This window comes from Lucilia cuprina, chromosome 6, assembly GCF_022045245.1.
Source record: "Lucilia cuprina isolate Lc7/37 chromosome 6, ASM2204524v1, whole genome shotgun sequence".
In the NCBI taxonomy this organism is placed as follows: domain Eukaryota; kingdom Metazoa; phylum Arthropoda; class Insecta; order Diptera; family Calliphoridae; genus Lucilia; species Lucilia cuprina.
This window is the reverse complement of record NC_060954.1, coordinates 46,954,869-46,959,756: the sequence shown is the minus strand read 5'-3', so window position 1 is coordinate 46,959,756 and position 4,888 is coordinate 46,954,869. Positions and strand designations below refer to the sequence as shown.

Below are 4,888 nucleotides of genomic sequence, written 5' to 3'. Positions count from 1 at the left end.
CTAGTCTATAGTCTAGTCTATAGTCTAGTCTATAGTCTAGTCTATAGTCTAGTCTATAGTCTAGTCTATAGTCTAGTCTATAGTCTAGTCTATAGTCTAGTCTATACTCTAGTTTAGTTTATACTCTAATCTATACTCTAGTCTATAGTCTAGTATATAACCTATTCTATAGTCTAGTCTATAGTCTAGTATATAATCTAGTCTTTGTCTAGTCTATAGACAAGTCTGTAGTCTAATTTAGACTTATCTTGAGACTATTCACTGGATCATAGACTAGTGTAATCTATATTCTAGTTTATAGTCTAGTCTATGGTCTAGTCTATGGTCTAGTCTATGGTCTAGTCTATAGTCTAGCCTATAGTCTAGCCTATAGTCTAGTATGTAGCCTAGCCTTTAGTCTATTCTGTAGTCTTGTCTAGTCTATAGTCTAGCCTATAGTCTAGTCTGTAGCCTAGCATATAATCTGGTATATAGTCTAGTCTGTAGTCTAGTCTATTCTATAGTATAGACTATTTTCTGGACAAGTCTAGATTAACTGGCCAACTATACCATTGACTAGACCATAGACTTTACTATAGACTATTCACTAGATCGTAGACTAGACAATAGTATGTTGTTTATTCTATAGTTTAGTCTATGTTCTACTTAATAGTCTATTCTTTAGTTAAGTAAATGATCTACATAGTCAATAGTATAGTCGGCGTATTGATCTATGTAAGATAAAATTTGACAAAAATAAGTTTAACTTCAATATTTTACAATTTTAATACTACTTCGATTAAGACTTGAATTTTAAAACAATTGTCAAACTTTAGGTCTAATCATCATCTCCACAAATTTTAAAGAATACCACTGGCCACGAAACGTTTTCCAATGAATACCACAAGCGATAGCACTTTTAGAATCTCTTAAATTAGCATTACTATAGCAGCCATTTAAATTGCTAGAAAATTAAAACCAATTAGAGAAATATATTGGATAAATATATTATAAATTCACCTTTCATGACAGGCCTTAAACCACCAAGCACTTTGAAATTTTTCTGCACAATTAAAACTTGTATGCTGATCATTATCCCGTTCCTTGGTAGAGAATTTTGAACCTTTGTGATATGTTAAAGAATCACCGGCATTGCCACTGTATACGCCCAAAGATTTTAAAACATATTGCTGATCTTCACCACCAATTTCGAAATGATCATATTTCGCATAACGTTTGTCATTATCGAAATCCTGCATAACCACCAACAATTCATGAGGTTTTTCCGAGGTAAGACGATGAATTTGTTCTAGACCCGCAAAGAATTCATTTGATTTATTGCCAAAACCTTGTTTATAATCATTCCAATTACGTTGAAAATTCTCCGAACCATCTGTACGCCTCTGTATGACATTCCAATTATTACCGAAACAGTAATCATCAGGGGATTCTGAGTTGAAATTAGCTGTAAGGCTATTGATATTGCAGGCTATAATATTTTGTTTGTCATTAGTTGTGGAAGTGGTAGAAGTAGCAGAAGTTTGCTGTAATTTATCTTCCAATTGTTGAATTCTACGGGAAAAATTTTGATTTATATATACATTTATTTTTTTGTTTAATATAAAGAATTACTTACCTGGTTTTAATATTCTTAAGATCAGTTTTTACCTCGACATTTCCTTCTAAGATTTTATTCAATTTTCCAAATACTAGTTTCAAAATTTCTATTTCATCGGAGTTCTATTTAAAGATAACTGTTGAATTACATTTTTATATTAATATATTTTATATACTTGCTTCATTTAAATCCAAAGTTTGTATTCCATTTACGAAATTATAGAATATAATTAATAATAAACAAATATTTCTTTGCATCCTCATGTTTGATGTTTAGAATAATATGTGATCGCTTCGCATGAATTTTTAAGTAAAGATTATTGTAAATAATTTGTTTATTTACTTAAAATATGTATTTTAAATTAAAATAAATGTGTATGTATATTATGTGTGTGAAAAAAAGTACCAATTTGAAAAGAATTGATAACGTTTAAAGTGACCAGATCTCTGAGCAATTGGGAATAATTATACCATACATCATTATGATCTATATGACAGGCAAATCGGTTAAATTTATATACAGAACTAGAACAGAAATGGGACAGAACTAGAACAGAACTAGAACAGAACAGAACTAGAACAGAACTAGAACAGAACTAAAACAGAACTAGAACAGAACTAGAACAGAACTAGAACAGAACTAGAACAGAACTAGAACAGAACTAGAACAGAACTAGAACAGAACTAGAACAGAACTAGAACAGAACTAGAACAGAACTAGAACAGAACTAGAACAGAACTAGAACAGAACTGGAACAGAACTAGAACTGAACTTGAACTGAATTAGAACTGAACTAGAAAGTAAACGTAGACTTTAAGCAAACATTGTTTTTAATATTGAATTTATTTAAATTATTTCGTGAAAAGACAATTTTCAAATCAATAAATTTTAAAAATTATTCTAAAAGTCCTCTTCTTGCCAACCAGGGCAAAATTTGTTCTGCATGTTCTTTAAAAGTATCATTTAAAAATAACGATTTACGATATTCTTCTGCTTCGGGGGAATCATGCATTAATAAATCCATATTACATTCCGCTTCAGACTTAGGTTCGTATAAACACATTGACAAACCATTAAAAAGTGTAGCGAAACCTTGAAATATAAAAACGTATTACTTCATTTCCAAGACAATTAAATGTTTTGTAAAAAATAACATTACCAATATAACCGTATTTCAATAGGTCGATATGTAATTCCTTTAGACTAGGTATTTTACCAGAATATTTTAATATTTGTAATTGTTTTTTTAAATGTTCATGATAGAAACTTATAAAATAATCAAAATATTTGAGTTTAATATCCAATTGAGTGGCTGACAAAAGAAACATATAGAGATCCAAAGCGGGTGAACCATATTTACATAATTGAAAATCAATAAAATAGGTCTCTTGTATTTGATCTTTTGAATGTTGAAACATAACATTATTCAACCAAAAGTCACCATGATTTAGAACATTAAAATCTTGTGGATTTGTGGTACTGGCAGCTATGCTTAGATCTAAATAATTATCCAATAATTTAGGCTGAAAGATTTAGTTTATTTGAATTATACTGATTTTATATGTATTTTATTACTACTTACTATCAAATCAATGTATTCCCCATGTCCCTTATATTCCTTTATATAATCATAGTAATAATCAATTTTAACATTTTCATATAACGTTCGTGTATCTTCAGAAAACATATGCTGTTCGAACATAGGCTCATATGATCCATAGACTTCAACATAACGTGCTGAGACAGCATGAAACTCCGCTAACTTTTTTAAAACTATTTCCGTATACTCCATGTTTAAACCCACCAAACGATCTTGTAGGCTAAAGCCCAAATAACTTAAGTCCTCTAATATAAGAGCATTCTCATCTAATCCTTCAGTTTTGGGTAAAATAAAGTATTTGGGAGCAAATGTTATATTAACACCCTGCTTCCTATACAGATTCTCAAAGCGTGGTAGTATTTCACGATAGACAGCAATTTCCTTAGGAAATAAAGACCATAAGTGATCGATAAATTCTGATTCTCCCGAGGGTAAGGGTGTCTTTAAAATATAGTTCAAAGTTTTACTAGAATTATCGTCTTATAAAAAAATCGATTTTTTAATTGATTGTTTTTTAGAATAATTTCTAACTTTACCTAAGATAACCTCCAATTTTATTCTCATTAAATTTGAGGCATAGTTTTCACCAGATTTCGTAGATTTTTTCACCGAAAATGTTTGTAAACTTTGAAAATCTTTTAGATTTTGTTTTAAAAATTCTGTAAAATATTCTTTATTAATCCATGATGGTAATGATTCGGTATCAGCATTTAATCTTTGAAATAAATTCGAAATAATAAAAACAATTTTTATATTTTTTATAAATATATCATCTGAACATTTCATCACTTACTCTTGAATTTTCTTTTCCAATTGTATTGAGTTTTCCATATTTATCGAAAGTATTGAGTTTGTTTGTAAGTTAAGAATATGTATAATAATTTTCAATTATTATGATAAAGATTTATTCAAAGCTTAATGCAAAAACTGATCAAATATATCCGTTGAATTAAAATCAAACCTTTTTCGATGCTAGTCAAAAGACAACTGTTTGTTTAGCTCTTATTCTCAGATAAATTTTAATTTAAAATTTTCATATATAAATCTTTATTATGGAGATTTTAATGCATAGCAGGTATGGGCAATTGATATCATAACTATTACAATTTTCCATAAAAAATTAAAATTTTCCAAAAGTTTCTCCCAAAAATTAAAATCATTAAACATTAAAAAACTATCTTCAAAGTGTATCAAAATATTCGATGAGAGCGAAAAGTTCTATAATAAAATTATCGAAAATTAGAATAAAAAAATATCACGTAATTTTCCAACCCCGGTATTAATATGCACATAAATACGTATGTATGTATATTTACATTTGAGTATATTTGCTTAATTTTTAAATTAATAGTAATCAACTACACCATTTTGAATTGAAAATTTTTAATTGAGTGTTTTCGTAATTGCTTTTGGAAATGGTGTAATTAGTATTTTTTATATGCGAGTGATTATGGAATTAGAATCTTTTGGTGGAAATGGTGTAATTCAGTTCTAGTTGAGTTCTAGTTCAGTTCTAGGTTAGTTGTAGTTCAGTTTTAGGTTCGTTCTAGTTTAGTTCTATTTCAGTTCTAGTTTAGTTCTATTTCCGTTCTAGTTCAGTTCTAGTTCAGTTCTAGTTCAGTTCTAGTTCAGTTCTAGTTCAATTCTAGTTCAGTTCTAGTTCAGTTCTAGTTCAGTTCTAGTTCAGTTCT

The 4,888-nt window shown here is 28.8% G+C and overlaps 2 protein-coding genes across 2 annotated transcripts; both read right to left on the bottom strand.

Moving 5' to 3' along the window:
• Positions 1-740: 740 nt before the first annotated feature.
• LOC111676948 (microfibril-associated glycoprotein 4-like) lies at positions 741-1,918 on the bottom strand. Its single transcript, XM_046954667.1, has 4 exons — positions 1,777-1,918; positions 1,616-1,719; positions 1,000-1,551; positions 741-943 (listed from the first exon to the last, which is right to left on the bottom strand). The coding sequence occupies exons 1-4, from the start codon at positions 1,858-1,860 to the stop codon at positions 805-807; spliced, it is 879 nt and encodes a 292-aa protein (XP_046810623.1). The 5' UTR covers positions 1,861-1,918; the 3' UTR covers positions 741-804.
• Positions 1,919-2,416: 498 nt separating this feature from the next.
• LOC111676960 lies at positions 2,417-4,167 on the bottom strand. Its single transcript, XM_046954692.1, has 5 exons — positions 3,991-4,167; positions 3,734-3,912; positions 3,180-3,676; positions 2,757-3,120; positions 2,417-2,689 (listed from the first exon to the last, which is right to left on the bottom strand). The coding sequence occupies exons 1-5, from the start codon at positions 4,026-4,028 to the stop codon at positions 2,493-2,495; spliced, it is 1,275 nt and encodes a 424-aa protein (XP_046810648.1). The 5' UTR covers positions 4,029-4,167; the 3' UTR covers positions 2,417-2,492.
• Between the last annotated feature and the right edge of the window lie 721 nt (positions 4,168-4,888).

Excerpts from the sequence above, each read along its gene's own strand:
- LOC111676960 (XM_046954692.1), bottom strand. The coding sequence starts at position 4,028 with ATGGAAAACTCAATACAATTGGAAAAGAAAATTCAAGA. Across the intron at positions 3,913-3,990 it reads TTGGAAAAGAAAATTCAAGA|ATTAAATGCTGATACCGAAT; the intron begins GTAAGTGATGAA and ends TTTATTTCAAAG. Across the intron at positions 3,121-3,179 it reads GGGAATACATTGATTTGATA|CCTAAATTATTGGATAATTA; the intron begins GTAAGTAGTAAT and ends TAAATCTTTCAG.
- LOC111676948 (XM_046954667.1), bottom strand. The coding sequence starts at position 1,860 with ATGAGGATGCAAAGAAATATTTGTTTATTATTAATTATATTCTATAAT. Across the intron at positions 1,552-1,615 it reads CTTAAGAATATTAAAACCAG|AATTCAACAATTGGAAGATA; the intron begins GTAAGTAATTCT and ends TTTTTCCCGTAG. Across the intron at positions 944-999 it reads TTTAAGGCCTGTCATGAAAG|CAATTTAAATGGCTGCTATA; the intron begins GTGAATTTATAA and ends TTAATTTTCTAG.